Here is a 19,081-nt window from a genome sequence, read left to right as displayed (position 1 = left end):
TTCAGCATTGCGTTATAATTTCTAATTAAGTTAAAAGGTATTTTGTCAATGTTCTGTAAAGCTTGTCAAACGTGCAACAGTTGCTATGAAAGAAAGCATTTAAGAGTGAAGAATTCAAGGTTCAGTTGTTAATTTTTTTAGCAGGTTACCTCATTAAAAATGTTTATATCTTGTTTTATTCTGTAGTGTTTCTTCTAAGCGGTTGTGAGGCAGCAGGGTTCAACATTAACATTTTCCCAACTTGCCCAGTCAGAGCTTACACTGTCCCTAACAAATTTTTGCTGTAAAAAAGATTTTTGAAATATAAGTACACATACACACATCTCTCTAGGACTATTATAATATTTTTGAACTAAATGTCGGATGGAGCAAAATTGACCTACGGGAACCTATTTTTACTTTTAAGGAATAGTTTCTCACTTGCTCTGTCACTACAAACACCACCAACAAGCAGTACGATTGGCTGGATATAACTCAACATACAACTGGATTAGACCATCACAGCAAGGTATATTTGCATGTGAAAGTCAATATCACGTACATTGTTCAGTGTCAAAAGAACCCTATGGCTGAATGCTGCTGTCCCGACTTAGTATTTTACTTGCCCCAGGCAATCAGGCAGTTGTTAATGTTGAACCTTGAGTGGATTTGAAGGTCTATCAAAATGAAGATGGATGTGAATGTGTTTGCCTCACTTCATTCCCTGAAGCACCAGCCTTGTGTGTGTGCGCAGACTGCATCACAACGTGCTGAGTGAGCTGTAAATGTTTTTGTCTGAGTGAGCACTGGACAGTTTTTGCTGCTCCGCTGTTTTGTCCACAGGCATGAGGTGCTGATGAGCTGTGCTTTGCTGTGTATGGTGAGTATATACAGGTCAGGGTTTTTTTCCACAAAGCACAGCTGGTCTAATGGAGCTCCTGCCAGCCATAAGGACTGTTACAGCTGTCACAAACAGTGTCCTTTCTGACCAGGTCCCCCATGTGCTTGGAAACGTCCACGCATCAGCTTTATCCGCGGGGAGACATATGAGATCAAATTGCTGTGTTTGTGTTGTTTTTGTCACTGGCTCCACTATGTCTTTTGACCAACACATTCTGTGTTTTCAAATGCCATGTCAGTCATATGGATGCTCTGACCTTGGTAAAGGTTGAAGATTCCAATGGGGTTTCTTTGCCCGAAGCTTTATGTCACAGTCATCTTTGCCATGCATTGCGTAAGCCTATGTAGTCAAATGAGTGCTTGGAATTCTGGGAAATCCTAATTCTATAAATATCTTCCCAAGAAAAAAGAAAAACAGCTGTTACATAGTGAGTGCAGGATATACCAGAGCTTAACAGCATGTGAATTATAAACATGGTTAAACCCAAATGTTTCTTTGTGTAAAACTAACCTGTGTTGGTTCTCTTAACCAATCACTAATTGTGCTAAAGTATATGTAAGTGTGCTCACATATCCTTTATATGTTGCATATAAAACCTTGTCTTCACTGTCCTGGTGTCTCTAACAGTGTGCTATGTCTGCTCCTCTCCTCAGCTTTACTCTCTGCTCTCTTGTCCCTCACAGGCTTCTGTACCCAACATGGCTCCTCAGGCTCCTCTCTCTTCATCTATTTGCTGTGTTGTGCTCATGATGGCCATTGAACTGTTTAACCGTGCTTTAGAGTTATCAAACCCTCCAGCTGGCCTGTGTGATTTAATAACATAACCTGCTGCATGACAACTCATGTTCTCTCCCTTCTCCCTCTCTCTCTTTGTGTGGCCCCTCTGCAGTCATTGCTTGTCCCAGGGAAAAGTCCCAGTAAATATGGACGTCGCGGCAGTGCCATAGGGATAGGAACGATAGAAGAGGTTCATGTATAACTCTCACTCTCTGTTCTCTCACTGCATCTCTCACTCTCACCGCATGACCTACACTCATTAGCAGAGCAGCACATACACTACCACAACTCTGTAAAGGCAGATAAGACATCATACTCCTCATTGAATTACCCAATTTCACACCATAACAATGGAGTACTTTAGTTTGGCTTTGTTTAAATTATTTGTAGTCTAGCATTTGTAATTTATCATCAACTAGGGATGGGATGGTTACTAGTTTTAATGACATGGTGTGGTATAAAATTCAGCGATATCCATGCTGCTTTCAGATGTAAATAATAACTGTAGTGTCTGTACAGTTACCATCTGTTGAAAAGTTATGGTTAAAGTAAACTCTCTACTCCTACCCTGCAAAGCACACATAAATATAGTTACGGACAGTGAACAGTAATAGTGAAGGTGATCATTTCATATTTATTTAACCTCTTAAGATCGACAGAAAAACATGGCTTTTTGTGCTGTTAATCTGCTGATCTGTGTTAATAGTGTTATTTCTCAAAGCTGTTGTTGCGTTTAAAGAACATGATCTAACAAACTGAAAATTTCGAAAGATATATATTTAGTTTTTTCTCACAAACTACCTTTCTGAATAAGAAAGCACATGTGAAGGAATAAAAGTCATACACCAGCATTTTAACATTACTCTGATAAAACCAGGGGTCGGCAACTTGCAGCTCCGGAGTTTTTTAGGTAAATAAAATTATCCTACTTTGCAGTAAAATAAAGCTCTGCTAATCATTCTAACACAGTTTTAAGAATAAATGGTCTTAAACACTGGAGTTAATGTAGCCCATAACAGCTAATTCATCCTTTAACCCTGAAGGTTGGCACACACACTGCTGGTCACCATAGCAATGACAACAATCTTGCCTAGCTAGTAGCTAAAGAAAAGGCAAAGAGAAACATTTAAGATGAATATTGATGATTTAGAGATGAATGGACTTATTTGCATTTATAAACACTCCAGCTGGTTTCCTGATACATTTAATCTGCAAAAGAACTGTCAAACTCTAAAAAGTTGCAAAGCTGAAGTCAGCTTCTCATTCTCCAGCTTCTTGTTTGAATTTTCTCGTTCCACCTTAAATGTTGGAGCAGTTACATTCTGGCTCCTCAGGCAAAGCTGTCAAATGAGAAGTTGACTTCAGCCTTGTAAAAAATCAAACGCTGAGAGACATTTTACAAAAACTATTCTATTTTTGTTGAAACATATCTTGCTGGAAATGTGAGAGAAGCAGCTATAGCTGAGCTAAAGCGTAAAGCAGAGCAAAATAAGGGGTTTTGTTCATATCATTTTTTCTTTAGCCTATACTGGTACATCAGCACATACTGAGACATACTTACAGCCAAGATGGTAAAACGTTACTTCAATAAAATGGACATAAAATGTTGTGGCCCCCAGTGTGATTTGATTTATGTTGAAAGTACAAAATGGCTCTTAAAATTTGGGTTGCAGACCCCTGGATCAAACAAAATAATAAGAAGCGCTTGCCGTTTGCAAGTGAGCTCTGAAAAATCATAATGCATCCAGCAATAAAGGAAGCCTTGTACATCTTTTATGCAGTGATATAAACATGCTCAGATTCTACATGCTAATATGTTTCACTTTCTCCTGCATGGATTTGCATGTGGCGTAACTCCTCTGGCGGCAGATTTAAACAAGTTTAAGAGGTCATCGGCAAATTCTCAGAATGGATCGCCGAGGCTTTCAGTTCGAAAGGCTCCAATTGTGGTTGATTTTTTTGTGTTATAAAGAAATGAGAGGTTCAATAAAGGTTAATACCTAAAGCATATCAATTCTATTAAGTAATATTAACATAGGAATCATCCCATCCCTACCCAATATCAAGGTTACTCTTTTGCTCTTCACAGCAATATTTTGCCGATAGACACCATCTGTGGCCTGCGGCTCATGTTGGATTCTCTCACTAATCATGCATGACCCATTACAAGTGGCAACTCTGTGGCATGCCTTCAAAGCCTTACTACACTCGCTCTACCATTAACTCTTTGCACTCATACATTACATCCATACAAGATGATTATACTTTCTTCAGAATATGTCATCATTCAGAGGAAATACCATTGAGTTGCATTTCACAATATTAGCGCTCGTCTTTAATGCATCACCCTGTTTTTAAAACATCACTGTGTTGCTTTTCAAATCCTTCCACTCAATGTCCCACATTCATTTGCTGCATACCTAATGTCTGTGCTGTGGTATGTATAGTTCAGTGTATTTCTTTGCTCTTGTCTGCTAATTGTATTGTATTTTTAGTCTGATAGCATAGAAACGTGACGGGTGGGGTAAACCCGAATTCTGACTTAGTTCTCCCCAAAGCTTTTGAAGCCTTTTGAGATAAAAGGCTTTTTCAAGTCATATTTTAGAAGCTGTAAAGTGGGAGCGCTAAAGCCCCTGGTGCACAGACAGAGAGAACAAAGCGCCCACAGTGAAAGCTCAGCTCACTGAAGCCCACGAGTCTGGCCTCTATCTTTCATCTCATAGTCATACATGAGACCTGCCGCTGTAGTTTGAGCCTGTAGCCCCGGAGAGCACAATTTAGTGATGCCCTTGCTGGTCCAGACACAGATCAATGGCTTTTATTCTCCCAGAGATGTCAGAGTGCATGCCATTTTGATAACAGTTTGAGATCGAAGACAAATCAGCACAAAAAAGTTCCATTTGTTCTAAAAAGCCATAGTTTTATGTTCGCGAAGAAACTGACATAATACTGACAGTCTGATTTAAAATAGCAATCGTTCTCTGACATATAGACAAAGTACGTAATAGAACAATGAATAAACTATGATACAGTGGTTTTCAGCTCTGGTCCTGGAGTACGCCTGCTCTGCATAATTTAATGTTTTCCTTGTGCTAAAACACCCATTTCCCATCAGGAAAGGCTTATTAATTAGCTAATGCTGAAGCAAAAAAACAGCTGTTTCAGCCGTTTGATCTACTTTTGTCTAATAATGCGACTTCTCAGTGCTGTTGTTGTTTTATATGTAAAGAACATAATGATCGACAGTTTATTTTATCTTGTTTTCTTTCAACCAAACATATAAATGGGAATATAATTCACATTGCAGTCACCTTTTATTGCTGTCAGTAATCAATAATAAGCGCTTCGTGATCTGAATTCTGGTCTGAATATGAGCTCACACTAGCTCAGAGACTATCGCAGTGCATCCCACAGTAACATTATTATTGTACCTCTTCTATACAGTGATTACAGTGACAAAAAACACTATGGCACACACGCTGACACATTTTACTGCCTAATGTGGACATAGCAGATTGTAACTACTATGGAGGCAGATTTCAAATGAGTTAAATGTGAAATCAGCAAATAATTATTATTGTAGTTATACTGGAATGAGGAAAGTATTGAAAGTGTTCAGGGCAGAGTTCTTTTAGGGCCACTACTGCTTTAATATCATGAGATGTGGGAGCTTGACAAATGAGATGACAGCTTGTCATTTGAAGCTCACAAATGATGTCTTTCTTCTGCAGTCTCTGATAATTCCTGGGAAAAGCCCGACCAGGAAAAAGTCTGGCCCATTCAGCTCTCGCAGGAGCAGTGCCATTGGCATTGAGAACATCCAGGAGGTGCAGGAAAAAAGGTGAGGAACTGTGTGGCCCCTCAGGAAGCTGAGTCACAGAAGCAGTACAGTCTGAAATGTTACAGGTCATGGCATTAATGAGGACTTACCAGCTCAAAGACTAATGTTTTAGCACGCTATCTGTGGAATCATGTCATTGTGTGAATGTTTTCAGGTGTGTCTGTGTGGGTCTGTGTATCTTTGTATTTTAACATTTTGAAGACAAAAATATCCTGACAGACAAAAACATGGCTAACTGACAGTATCAAAATCAAAAAAGCTAGAAAATTCGGTAATATTTTTCTATGAATGTCACCTTTGTAAACATCTATAAACACATTTATAACATATTATAATGCCTTCATACAGCATTATAAACATGATTATAAACATTTATAAAAATGAATTACACTGGATTACACTTTATAGCCATGTTTATTATACATTATAAATTGTTAATATAATGCATTATAAGTAGTGTTGATAACATGTTATACTGTCAGTGCCAAAGAAGTCAGTCCTAGCTTGGAGAGTGTAAAGTAAAGACAAATACTAAGATAACGGTGGTGTACACTGCCTTTCCCATGTTGGGTAAAGCACTGATGGCAGCACTAGTTTAAACTCTGACATTTGAAGCCTGTAATGTGCTTTATTGTGTATGTTTTAGTGTTTCAGTTAATTCTTCAGTAAATACTTCAACTTGAAGCCTCCCTCTTAACACTGGAGGAGGCTTTAGTACAGTACGCTTCACTTTACTTAGAGAGGACTAATACAACTTATGAGCGCTTATAATGATCAGTACTTTTAATGTATTATGTTAACAATTCGTAATGCATAATAAGAATGGCTATAACATGTAATACATTTTTATAAATATTTATAGCCATGTTTATAATGCCTTATGAATGCATTATAACATGTTATGAATGTGTTTATAGATGCTTACAAAGGTGACATTCATAGAAAGTGTTACCGAAAATTCTTTTTACATATAAGTTAGAAAAAAATACATATTGAACATATCATTATTACATGTAGGTACTTGCAATACTGTGCAAAAATCGCAAACCAGTCAAAATGGTTATGAAGTACAAGCTGTCATGAGATATATCTGAGGAGATTTGATGGAAGATGAAAATCAAAGGAAAATAAGTGAAAAAAACAGGAGTTTTTTTATTTAATTATTAAAGAATATAGAGAAAAGGGGATTAATAACTTAGTACTTTTATCTTTATAAAACAGCAGAAAATCAAGCTCCAGTCTTGCTTCAGATCTTAAAAAAATCCACAGGTATTTCTGTCCATCCTTTCACTATGAGAAAACAACATAACGCTATGGGCCTGAAAGGATCTGTCAAAAAGTTGTTAATGAAAAAAGAGAAGACAAAAAAGAAGAAAATATTTAGACCACTCCAGAGTCCAGACCTCAACATCATTGAATGTGTTTGGCACTGCTTGGATTGTGAGAAGCAGAAAATGCAACCAACTTCTAAGGCTGAACTGTGGAGGTGTGGAAAAATATCCATTTGAAAAAGCTGAAAGCTGTTCTCCAAAAAAAGGTTGGAAGCTGTAATAAAAGCAGGTTGGACACACTAAATCGGGGTGTCCTTTTTGTCTACAAAGGGCCGGTGTGGCTGCAGGTCTTCATTTCAAACAGTTGATCAGGTGAGCTCCTGCTTTGTTAAAATGAAAACTGCAGCCACACCAGTCCTCTAGAGATAAGATTGGACAAGATCTGCCCTAAAGTTATCTTGTTGAGGCTTCTGTGTAATTGTCTGTTAAATATATATTTCCTGGGTTTTTCTGATGCTGAAACAATTAATAACTTGTACTTGCTGGCCAGTTAACTGGAAATTAAATAAATGACGGTGGTCTCTGACCTTTGCACAGTACTGTATATAATACACATGGGACACATGTATAAGCCCACGTCCTGTCATTGTATAAAAACAAACCTAAGTATGTATGTGGATGTGGATGTGCGTGTTTGCATTTGTATTTGTTCTTTGTACCAGCAGGACAAAGAAGGAGAAATATCTCATTGTGTGTCATTTCATTTGTGTGTGATTGTGGTTGGTGAAGGATTGCATCGCTGTTGTCAGAGGACAGAACAGTGCTGTGTGTGTCTCTGCCCAGCGTCAGTCTCAGGAATGGCAGGCTCACCATGGATTCCTCCAAGTACAGATGCCACCATAGAAAGTCTCCTCCCTAACCTCAGAAAAGCCTGGCCCATTAGATAACACAGAGATGCATCCATAGACAAAAGCTAGTAATGCTCAGTCACTGGGCACATGATGAAATCAGCCAGATACATAAAATTGGTATACCACTGAATTTTGAATGATTTTACGTAACTGGCTGCTCTAATGTGTTAAAAGCTTCAGTAACTCATTTACTTAGTGCACTGCTAAAGTAGCATGACTTAAACAGCAGAAGAAATGTTGCTTGAATAGGCAATACTTCTAATAATAAGAATTCCAAGAATGAAATATATATTTATGTAAACTGTGTATCTTTTAGATTTATGTTAAACATAAATCTCTGTTTTCACCAAACTCTTCTGGAATTCCTATCATTAGAGGTCTAGCATATCATAGCTTATTGTAGAGATTCAGCACGCTAGTTGCAAACAGATGGGTATTTTCCCACACTACTAACCAGCTGTAGTTGGCAGCTTGTTCTGAGCCTAATTGGAGTGGTATGGTGGAATATGAATGAGAATGCTTGTGCTGCCCTCTAATGGTCAGTGTGTTCATGTGCAGCAGCAGGGAGTGCTCTCCCAGCACACAGAAAACCCCAGACAGTGGCCACGCTTCGCAGGACCCCAAGTCAGAAAACTCTTCTAATCAGAGCTCACCTGAGGTCCTCGTTACTAAAACAAGTAAGAAACCTGCTCATTACTTCAGGAATTAAAATTTTTTATAAGGATTCTTTTTACACTAATAAAGCAGTAAGAGTTTGAATGTTTTATTGCTTAGGGTTAAACTGAAGTGTGGATTTGGTAGTTTTTAGCCCAGTAAAACATGGCTCTATTGTATATTGCAAAGATGCCGTGAAAACTGAGAAATGTGTGTTTGTTTAGCTCAGCCATGTGCTGCAGGGCTCCCTCCATCCCTGAAGCTCATGACTTATCACGCTCCTCCTCGAATGCCAGTAGCTTTGCCAGTGTGGTGGAGGAGAATGAGACTGAGGCCACAGAGGACTATGACACGGGCATGGTAAGAGCCACACAGCTAACTACAAAATAGCACAGCCCTGTAATGCAAGGGTGATCGACTCCAGTCCAGTCTAACACTTTGGATTTACTTTCAACCACAGACATATTAGAGACCTAGATACCCATCAGAGGGCCTCAGCAGAGTTCCCTATAGACTCACCAGAAATCATGTCCAGTTCTTTATTGTAAGTGACAGAATTTAGGGTTTGTTTTCTTCCAAGAGCAAAAGAGCATCATCTTTTTTTATTAATATGATCATTGTTTTGTAAATTAGCATCAATAAAAAAACAAATTATGTCCATCATGTAGACCCTATCATGCACGCAAGCTGTCAAGAGTCAACAATGCTATTTAAAAATTGTACTCTATTCTCCTCAGCTAGTCAAAGATGTAATTGACTACAAAATGTTTTCTGGAGTTTCATTACGATCCAACATATCCAATATCTTTTACAAAGTAATCTTGCATTCAGCCTAAATTTTTTAAAGCAGTGAAAAGATTTCTTTACAGGTTTGTACACATGAACTGCTTTGCTAGAATCCTATAATTAGGCTCTTAATACAGCATCTTTCAGCATTTTCATTACAGCTGCAATTTCTGAAAATATGTTGATGTTATGTGCATAAATAACCACTCAGTTTACAGCACACAGAGTACCAGCATGGCAGCCAAGAGGCCTCATGTAGCTGTGTATAGAATGACATTATCCACTATCTTGGTCTCTAATATGTATATCTTTCCAACAGACCTGGCTTAAATATTCAGATAGCCCTGAAAGCCTTGATTAACTGGATCAAGTGTATTGGGTTATGGTCAGGACTAAACTCTGCAGGACATCCAGTTCAGGACTAAAACATACTCTTTCCTGGACAAGGATTAGGCTTAGTCTTGGAGTAAACTGCATTGCCAGTGATGAATTACCAGTGGTCTTTTTCTGTCTAGGCTTAGGCTTTATCTATCAGCCCTAAATCTTAATCAGCCCTAAATATCTGGATTATGAGGTTTTGTTAGTTTTTTGTGACTGTATACACAGCATGTCTCCAATTTTTGAGCACAATTCTTCATAAGACATTGAATGTGTGTACTTCTTTCTTTAGGAAAGTTTGTCCTCAGCAGGGACGCCACACAAGCGAGACTCTTTCACCTACAGCACTTGGCTGGAGGACAATATGAGCAGTGTCAGCACCAGCAGCAGGGGGAACTCTCCTGGTAAGTAAGAAATAAAACAGCAAGGAATGTGTCAATACCATTGTTTCATATTGAGTTGAGTAGTTAGTGTAAATGAGTACAATGTTCCTCGACAGTTCAATCACTAAAATCTAGCTCATTTGCATTAGTGCATTAGCTAGCTATGCTACATTAGTTAGCTTGGATTGAGTAGCGCTGCAGTGTATAAGAACGGGTTTTGTTCCACTTCAGGAAAGTGCTACTGCTCAGCTGTAAGTAAAGTACGATTCAAAGTTTTTAAGTTCATCTGACTCTTTAAACAACTGTCTCTGTAGCACAGTGACTGCAGGTGTCACATCTGAGGCTAATGCATCCACAGGGGCTCACTTGAGGAGTTTTACATCTTCTCCGAGTCTTTCTGTTTAGCTGGTTGACTGTGCAATTTTAGAAATTTTAGAAATTTAGTAAAGCTGTTTCATTCTAAACAACAAACTGCGCATCAAGAACTGAGCAGACATGTTGAGAAAGTGAGCTGCATTTATACCATTCAAAACAGTGAAGTCAGTACATACAGACATTCTGCTTTTTTTTTACCTCTGTTTAGCTAGCTATCTCTAACTGCATTGGAAGTGGTTGTGACTGCGTGTGTTTAAAAACTGACTAAAATCACAGTGTATGTCTAACACTTCGCTGTGTGAGCAGAGATTCCTTCACTGTGTTTGTTCATTAACGCAGCAGCATACACTTGGCTTATGTCACACGGCATTGGGCTGGTATCGGAATGTTGATATCGATGAATTTTTTTTTGAGTACATGTAAAGACCATAGTATTGGACCAATACCAGTTTTGGTATCGATGCATCCCTAAAAACAGCAGCTTGAATTATTTTAAACTAGTAAGAGTGTGAGCCAGAGTACATCCATGTCTTTAAAAGTGACCATTACTGTAGCTGTAACTAAAATAAGGGATATGATGTGATGGCTCATTGTGGACCGTTCATTCTTCAGGTACAGGCAGGCCTCTGCAGCCAGAATGTGGAAAGAGCCATGAACAGAACCGGACAGACATCCGCATCAAACTGGAGCGATCTCATGACCACAAATCCACATCGGTAAGACAGACCCCGCACTGCTTATTCATCTAGATAATAGTTTTGTGGTCAAGACAGCTAGAGCTGAGTCCGAGTCGAGGCAGGGATCAGGACACAACATGTCTGAGTTTAGACTTTTATGATATTGAAAGAAAGAAAAAGATCAAGAAACAGTACCTATTTAAGCCATCATGGAAAGATCAATTAGATTCTTGACCTGCAGCGAATATGTTTTATTTAAACATGCAGCAGAGGTTTTCAGCTTTGTGTGCTGTGGCCCCCCTAGTGGGCTGTGGTGGAACTGCTAGGCCATCTTTTTTTTTTTAACTGCATAAGAACATTACACTATAGACATTTAACTAAACATAATTCTTAATATGGCAAATACTGTTGATTATTAACATTATATCGAGCTCATTGATTTTTCTGGGAAAATGCTGGTTAGTAATATATATATATATATATATATTATATATATATATATATATTATAATATGTAATAGGAATATAAAACAGTACAGTATTTAAAATCTACATAGCATACATTGTGTGGTAAAGATTTGCCGGATATTTGTAGGCTGTGATTTGTGTATGTTGTTTGAATTGTATGCAGCGAGACGGTACAGGAACGTATCTCTTTTAAGAAAATGGTCCTTAAAGATTCAAAGGTGTAAAAGTTGTCTTCTACAAAATGTATGGTCACAAACACAGAGGTGTTGCATTGCATGTTGTGTGTTGCGTGAGTGAGAGGCTGGTTTTAGTAACCTTTTGTTTCATTGCAGAACTGCTAGCCTCTCCCATCTGGTCGCTTCATGGATTTCCATCAACAGGTCAGCTTTCCCTCAACACAGCCTCACTAAAACTGAATTAAAGCATTCTTTAAAAGTAAAAAGAGTGTAACGATATCAATACAGTATTTTCAATAAAATCTTAGAATGGACTGAAAAAAAGTTCTACTTGAGAATATATGTAGCATGACTAAAACTTTGTAAACATTTTACACATAAAATATTGAAAAAATGATCCAATTCTGTGTACAGTGAGATCAATAGAAGGTAGCTACAAAAGAGGTCTCTGCCTTAAAGACATGCTTAGGATTCCAAAACATTTTTAGCTTTAGATGTTAAGAATAAAAAGGCAGTTGTTTAGTAACGTTTGTGTCATTTTCTTATTTTGAATTCGTATCAGTGCCATTCTGCTCAAGTGTCTTTTTTTTTCTTATCTAAACAGCATTCCCATAAGAAAAACACCCCCCTCAAAGAGATGAGGCGAGCTTGGGTTTAGGACATGACTGCTGATGACAATGATGATGAAGGTGAAGATAACTCCAGCCTGCCACAGCGTGACGGATGACAGGACCATGATCATGTGACCATGACCTCTCAGGTGGTCCAGTGCAGTAGACAGAGAGAGAGAGACAGACAGAGAGAGAGAGGGGGGTACAGGCTGCATGAAGAAACCTAAGTTACATTGCACCAATTTCTTTTCATTGTCATTTCTCTCTCTTGGTCCCCACTCAGCCTCAGTGTAGGATCTTTTCTGTTCTGATGTCTGAAATGCTTTTAGTCCCTGCAGTAAATCAGTGTGGGCTTTGTGTCCATGTAGAAAAGATTGCTACCTGTTTATCGTCTTGGTGAATGGCTTCGTTAATGGATTGTGCAGGGTCCTAAAGTTGCACCATGTTGAATTCCCTGGACTCCAAGTAAAGAAACATCTCCACTGCGTTGAGCAGAAGCTTTTTCAGTTCTCCCACAAGGACCAAACAGACAGAGCTGACTGAAATGTTTCTGAAGCTTTTGACATGGGCATGTTTCTTTTTGTCGTCTGGTCTTTGCTTGTGGTAATCACTGTTGATAATGTTTAAATTGTTTGTGCTGCTTACAGCTTACAGTGATTTTTTTGTTAATGATGTCACATTAACAATGTTCCAGGATAACAAGTCCTAGTACAGAGATGGAGCTTTCAGATGAAGGAAATTACATGAAATGAAACCTATCATTCCTGTGGAAACAGCCTGCATTACCAACAGTAAAAGAAAAGAACACAGACAACACCTGATAGATGTCCAACTACAGCTAATTAGGGATATGGAGTGAATATTCTTTAAAATCGCTACTCAGACTTCACTTGCAAATGCCTTGCCTTAACCATCAAACGGGTGATTTATGCCATGTTTATATTGCACGAAAATCGAATTCAGTGAGTGCATCCAGCTAGCACCGAGTGACTAACTGTAGCATATGTTATGAGCTTTGATGTTGCAGTACGTATTTTTGCCTTGAACTCTTGATTTTTTTTTTAACAAGATCACAGCTTGCTCCCAACATGCCAGGGTCTTGGTTTCAGTCTATAGTTAAAAATGTCCTTTATTTAAGTCCCTGTTCTTCTTGAGCAAAAGAATTATTTTATTCTTTTTAATTATGTACAGCAGACACAACATATTGTCAGTTCTTTTGTAGACTTGGCGTCGTGTGTCATGCTCACTAGAGTATGAGCTGTTGTCTTGGTTACTTTCTGTTCTGTGTTCGGACGTATGTCCAGTAGATCTGTGAAGATTGTAATTTTAAAGAAGATTTGGAGGTTGAATGTGTGCCTAATTTCTTTATCTCTAGACTCTCCTTGCCAGACCTCCAGCAGAAATGGTCATAAATGACAAAAACATTTACTGTTGCAGCTTGAGATAAGATATTGTAAAATATATTTATGTGGGATGGTAAAGCTCAGCCTCTGTAATCTGCATAAGCGTAAGGCTGGTCTCAGATTTACATTGTAAATAGGGATTTTTCCATTCAGAATATTTTAAAATGGTTTTGTAGCCAAGGACTCTGCTTATTCTGAGTCCAGAGAACCGGCCCTAGCTTTTAAACCTCAGTAATGCCAAAATCAGTCGTCTTGTGCCCTTATTGACGTGAAGATGAGTAGATCACTGAAAATAACCAGCACAAAGCGGTCCAGTGTATGTGGTTTGGAGTTGCCTTACTGTCAGAAATGTCAACGGTTAATGAAGGTGTGAATTAGTTGTAGGTACGAATGTTAACTTTGAGTCCATGTTGGAATACATGTGTTCATTGGTGAAAAATGATGGCTTAAATCAACTGCCTTTGCATTGTCTTTGGTTGTTTCCATGGCCACTACATGGCCTAAATAATCCTTACTGTTCACTGTTTATGTTCTAAAAATGAAGGTGCAAATACACAGGTAACAGGTAAATGACAGGACCTCAACTCTATCTTGCTTCATCATATAAGTCAGTTCCATCTGTGTGACACAATGGAATGGAGGACAACACAGGATTTGTATTTTCACTATCCATGCAAATAGCAACCTCAGATCAAATGTACAAAGGAACAAACCTGAATTAGATTGCTGTTGTTGGCCCTGCTTAGCGCTTTTGTGCCCCTCTGTGGTGAGTTGTGGTCCTTCTACTCCTTCAAGCGTCCATATTGTAGTTTGAGCTCAAGTCGAATTTGATGCCAAAAAAAAAAAGGCACGAAATGTGTGCTGCTCTAAACAGGGTATGAATCAAGCATTGCTACATGCTCCTATCAAACGACTGTACATGTGACCTGTCCATGCTTTTGTGAGGTCATTCTTGTAAATACAGCTATTTTGTACATAGGCCTACTGTCCAGAAAAAAAGATTAAATAAAGAGACTTGGGTGTAATGTTTCTTTGGGTTATGGCTGTCTGATTCCTATACGTGTCCCTAAATTTGTCTTAAAGGGTTTTTGATAAGAAACATCTGAAGGGTTTCATTCCAAATTACTGTATATCCATAGAGTTAATTTTGTGCCCAAGGTTTCAAATAAATAATCAAATCCACAAGCAAAATGTTGAGTACCAAAATGTTCAAAATATGTTGCCATTGTCAAACACTTTTTTTCCTAAAAGATTACTACTCATTTTCTCTTATTCTGACATAAATGTATATAACAAGTCCTAGTACAGAGACGGAGCTGTCAGATGAAGGAAATAACATGAAATGAAACCTGTCATTCCTGTGGAAACAGCCTGCATTACCAACAGTAAAAGAAAAAACACAGACAACACCTGATAGATGTCCGACTACAGCTAATTAGGGTGACACAATGTAATGGAGGACACCACAGGATTTGCATTTTCACTATCCATGCAAATAGCAAACTCAGATCAAATGTACAAAGGGACAAACCTGAATTAGATTGCTGTTGTTGGCCCTACTTAGCGCGTTTGTGCCCCTTCCTTCTTAGTGTCCATATTGTAGTTTGAGTGCAAGTCGAATTTGATGCCAAAAAAAAAATCTATTTATTTTGCCAGCTTTTTCTTTAATCTGCAGATTTTGCTGATATATATATATTTTTTTATGAAACCGCTCTTTTGCTTCTGACTTTTGGCACATTTTAATAGGGGAAGGGTCTTAGTATAGGGCGTTCATCTGCACTTTCTATTGGTCAACAGATTTGGAGTGACAGGTCTTCTGAAGACATAGCCATGCCCCCTCCGTGAGTAGTGATCTGCCTCAAACATGGCTTAGCACCTTGTACTGAGTGTAGCATTGCAAGAGAGGATGGCGCTGACGTTCACCATTATGAGCAATGTTTGTCATATTTATTAATGTAACATGTCAGTCATTGAAACAGGCTTCCTAGTGCAGCATGTCAGTGTACAAAATGTGCTGCTCCAAATCACTGTCTACACATTAATACAGTGACGTAACTTTAGATATTTAAACCACTATGGCTCGCCTAGTTAGCCCTAGAGGACACTGCTAGGCTAGTTAGCGCTAGGATCCGCAAACCTGAAAGGTGGTACAGTTTTGTTCATTCATAAACGGCTAAGTTTATGTTCACCAGTGCCCAAAATAATAGGTATATTGTTTTACACAGGTCAACATAGGACCCATAAACATGTGTTGTATTAATAGTTTAAAAGGAACATGACAAACATTGCTCATGTCAGATATGCCAGTATCTGCATGTTGGAGTGGTTAATGCTGAGTGGTTACATGTTCATAAGACCTGTCACTCCAAATCAGTTGACTAATAGAAAATACAGGTGAACACCCTCTTCTAAGACCCGCCCCATGTTAAAAAGCGCCAAAAAGTCGGAAGCAAAAGAGAAATTTCTGAAGCAAAAAATCAGCAAATAGAAAAAGAATAAAGCAAAAACTGGCAAAATGAGTAAAAAAATATCAGAATGAGAGAAAATTTGTAGTAATCTTTAAAAAACTAAGATTTTACTTTCGTGTGTATTTGCAACATATTTTGGACATTTTGATACTTGATATTTTGTTTGTGGATTGTAGTATTTTGAAAATTGATCAAAGAATAACAGCTGCCGAATAATTCAAAGCACATTCTATTTCTCTAATAAAGAAAAGATGGTATTAATTATTATATAGCATTGCTATTTCTTGTATGTGTAACAAAGTATTATTTGAAAAAAGGTGTTAATGAAAGTGGCCTTTAAAGAGCTCTGGAATGAAATCCTTCATTTATTTATGACAATATGATTGCATTTGATATTTGCATCTGGCATTAACATGTTAATTGTCACATTATTTAATAGTCTATAGTGCAGCACTGCATTCCTTAAGCTCAGTGATTTGACGGAATTCACAAATATGTATTCTTTTTGTGTTTTCATCCATCACTGTTCACTCACTACAATACCCAGCATACAAATACATCAAATTATTGGGAAAACCTAAAAATACATTAAAAATCCTGACTGCTAGCACAGCCACTAATGTAGAGGCTAATAAGTACTGATGTGGTATACTAGCAGTAACACATGGAGATTAATGAAAAACCCAGATAGAGATTTGTTTCCCTTTAAGATTAGATTTTTTCCTTAGGCTCTCATTCTGCACACAGACAGAGCAACCTTATGAAGTTAGATCATGCAACACAAGCTACGCACTGTCCTCAAAATTCTGTGTGCATGTTAACTGATTTAACACTAGAGGGAGCTAAACTGTATGATGTCAAGTTCTCCTCGAAAAATAATACACTACCCTCACCTTCTTCTCTGAGCTTTGTTTCCTAACAAGTAGTTGCTTTTGAGGGTAAAAACATTGAACTGGTGACACTGAACATATAATATGAGGAAGTAGATAAACTGGCAGACAGATATTGGACAAACAAGGGCCCAGCATGCATCAAATGTGGACCAGTGTTAGATGCTGAGTTCAAGTAAAGGTTGTGACAATCAGCAATGTAGGGCAATTTGAGAGCACACTAAAGTTCTCAGAAAGCAGAAAGGAGATTACTTAGTAAACAATAGCACTGTATAGAGTTAAACACAGAGTGTCTCTTACTGTAGAGTCATGTGTGCTGGGGAGATGTAGGTCAGCGTTGTGCCATGTGACAGCTCCCCTATCTGTTTACCCAGTATACAGCAGTGCTGCCATTTGAGTTCAAGCCAGAGTTCAACACTGGGTTTGAACATGAAATACAGCAGCAGAAGGGCAACATATGTGTATCTGGGGACTCATCATAATAATAAAAGAAAGCTGATCAACAGAAAAAGTGCATATAATTCCACTGAAACACTCACAGGCCTGGCTGGCCTCCTGTACAGCACACTGTCCTAGTGCAGGTTTCTCTGTGATGAATACTAAAGGTGTGAATCTCACAGCAATTCTGTTTAATTACAACTCTTTAAAAAATGATTCATGGAATCATGAATGATCTAATTTTGTCATGAGTCAACTTGATTTTGACTTTTCAGGAAGGAATTTAGTGCATCATGAAATCTCACAGTTTCACAATTTGATTTGATTATGATTCATGGGGAAATGATTCACTGCATCATGATATCTTGAAGTTCACAGTTTGATTTGATTACACTTTATTAGGAAACGATGAATCGCACCAGAAAATCTCAAAGCTCACAATTTGTTTTGATTAGGATCCTTTAAAAATGATTCAATGCATCATGAAATCTCAAACTTCACAATTTGATTTGATTGTAACTCTTTAGGACATGAATCAATTCATCATGAAATCTTAAAGTTCACAAATTGATCTGATAATGATCCTTCATGAAACGATTCAATGCATCATGAATTCTCAAAGTTCACAGTTTGATTTGATTGCGATTCTTTAGAAGATGATTTAATGCATAATGAAATCCCAAACTTCAAAATTTGATTTGAATATTTTAAAGTTCACAAACCAATTTCATCATAATTGCTCATGAAATGATTCAGTGCATCATGAAATCTTGAAGTCCACAATTAAATTCTATTACGGTTCTTTAAGAAACAGTTCAGTGCATCATGAAATCTCAAATTCTATTATGATACTTTTGGAAACAATTAATTGCATCAAATTTCTCCATGATCCGACTTGATTCATTTATTTTGGTATGACTGAAAATGATTTGTAACAGTACCCTGAATATACCAATGTGACTGGAGGAATATTTACACAGTAGTAGAATTTACAACGTTTATTTTCAACATACAAAGCTTAAAAATGTGCATAATTTTATTAAATGTCACAATTGATTATAGTCAGAGCGTTCGAATCGGCATCTTCAGATATACGCATCATGACACACTGATGCATTTTTGCAGGCCTGTTGAATGCAGAGTTTTCAGATAACCCTCTCCTACATCCTCTGGTTTAATGAGAGCCGATTAATGTCATCAGTGGGCTGTGAGACAGAGCTGGGGGAGTATATGAGGACAGGCTGCTTTGCTGTAAGGCACAGCTGGACAGGTGTGAGGGTGGCTATGAATCAGCTTTGGAGCACAGTCTGTCCCAACAGCTCTTTGTAAATGGAGTCTGAGCTCCAATTCCTGTCTTTAAAAGCAGTGCCCAGTGCCCAGGCCCGGAGTTACAAGCCCAAGCTGTCGACACTACACTGGTGACAAGAGCTGACGACAGTTCAATGCACGAAAGAGAGAAAATGAAACTGCGAGTGTGAGTTTTATTGCGCTCCTCAGGGTTTGCATGCACAGCATTGTTGCAGAAAGAAGCGTAAAGGGCTTTGAAGTGCAACAATTACAGTCAACTCAAGTGCAAACTTTTGTCTTATTGTGAAAGTTGTGTAAAAGTGGTTTCCGTGACAACGGCAGAGATAATTCAAAGTGCAGTTTGGGGACTTTATTTGGATGGTGCTCAAAGTCTATTGTTAGGCAAC

The 19,081-nt window shown here is 38.1% G+C and overlaps 1 protein-coding gene across 16 annotated transcripts in view; it reads left to right on the top strand.

Moving 5' to 3' along the window:
* The window catches only part of LOC118822091 (RAP1 GTPase activating protein), a 129,013-nt gene extending 114,392 nt beyond the window's left edge, over positions 1–14,621 (top strand). For 9 of the 16 annotated variants that reach the window (XR_005008413.1, XR_005008412.1, XR_005008408.1 and 6 more), the window contains 9 exons: positions 1,770–1,847; positions 5,389–5,498; positions 7,559–7,654; positions 8,239–8,357; positions 8,559–8,694; positions 9,791–9,902; positions 10,869–10,972; positions 11,734–11,781; positions 12,182–14,621. Coding sequence is in view for 1 of the 16 variants with exons in the window: in XM_036590928.1 (XP_036446821.1) it covers positions 1,770–1,847; positions 5,389–5,498; positions 8,239–8,355; positions 8,556–8,694; positions 9,791–9,902; positions 10,869–10,972; positions 11,734–11,742 (669 nt within the window). In the remaining 15 variants the exon portion in view is untranslated. Of the gene's footprint in view, positions 1–1,769; positions 1,848–5,388; positions 5,499–7,558; positions 7,655–8,238; positions 8,358–8,555; positions 8,695–9,790; positions 9,903–10,868; positions 10,973–11,733; positions 11,782–12,181 lie in introns of all 16 variants that reach the window. The other 7 variants (XR_005008411.1, XR_005008403.1, XR_005008406.1 and 4 more) reach the window with 6 other exon arrangements.
* The last annotated feature ends 4,460 nt before the right edge of the window (positions 14,622–19,081 follow it).

The sequence above is a fragment of the Colossoma macropomum genome, unplaced genomic scaffold (assembly GCF_904425465.1).
Source record: "Colossoma macropomum unplaced genomic scaffold, Colossoma_macropomum, whole genome shotgun sequence".
NCBI classification, from domain to species: domain Eukaryota; kingdom Metazoa; phylum Chordata; class Actinopteri; order Characiformes; family Serrasalmidae; genus Colossoma; species Colossoma macropomum.
This window is presented reverse-complemented; position numbering and strand designations above follow the sequence as displayed.